We start from the raw sequence: 875 nt of genomic DNA on the forward strand, positions 1-875 counted from the left end.
GTTTATTGGGGTGCACGAGGAGGTGCTGACAGGTTGAGAGTGGAGGTCAAGTGATGGACAGAGAAATTGGAAGGGAAGGGCAGGTGACCCAGGGGCAGGTGGGGACTCCTACTGGGAGGCAAGAGCCCTGAGGTTCAGGGCTCCTGGGAGCAGAGGTCAGCTCAGGACAGGGGAGACTGGGGGACCCCATCCTGAGTAGGGACAGCCATCTAACACAGGTCAGGACCTGACTGAGGGGTGGCTGGGAGAACCACCGTCACAGGGTAAGACCTGAGCCCGGCTGGCCCTGGGGACATGCCTGTTCAGCAGCAGGACTTCTGGGCCGAGGCGGGGACGCAGCAGGCTGGGCGGGAGCACAGGGGGCGGCAGAGCAGGGACATGCAGGAGGATGGGCGGCAGCAGCTGGGCTGGCAGGAGGAGGCAGGGCCACAGCAGGAGGAGGCGGGCACGCAGCAGGCAGGCCTGCACACGGGGCGGCAGATGAGGGACACACAGGAGGAGGGTCTGCAGCAGGATGAGGTGCAGGGGGTGGGCTGGCAGCATGAGGAGGCCCCAGAGCAGACAGGCACACAGCACAGGGGCTTGCAGCAGACAGGTGTGCAGCAGACGGGTGTGCAGCAGACGGATGTGCAACAAGCCTGCTGGCAGGGGGAGGAGGTGCAGCAGGAAGGCTGGCAGCTAGACTGCTGGCAGCATGAGGGCGTGCAGGAGCTGGTGCAGGCTGATTGGCAGGGGTTGGTATCACAGGTCACCTGACAGCAGGGGCTGGACATGCAGCTCACTGGGGTGCAGATGAGGGTCAGGCAGGAAGCTGGGGCACAGCAGCTGGGGGCACAGCAGGTGGACTGGCAGCAGCTGGGGACACAGCAGGTGGG

The 875-nt window shown here is 65.3% G+C and overlaps 1 protein-coding gene across 1 annotated transcript; it reads right to left on the reverse strand.

Moving 5' to 3' along the window:
• Positions 1–302: 302 nt before the first annotated feature.
• On the reverse strand, positions 303–866 carry LOC106723754 (keratin-associated protein 10-3-like; the record flags this gene model as incomplete). Its single annotated transcript, XM_014528495.1, has 2 exons — positions 303–752; positions 783–866. Coding segments are annotated over 2 exons (534 nt in total), but the record flags the coding sequence as incomplete, so codon positions are not given.
• Positions 867–875: the final 9 nt, after the last annotated feature.

The sequence above is a fragment of the Myotis brandtii genome, unplaced genomic scaffold (assembly GCF_000412655.1).
Source record: "Myotis brandtii unplaced genomic scaffold, ASM41265v1 scaffold638, whole genome shotgun sequence".
NCBI classification, from domain to species: Eukaryota; Metazoa; Chordata; class Mammalia; order Chiroptera; family Vespertilionidae; genus Myotis; species Myotis brandtii.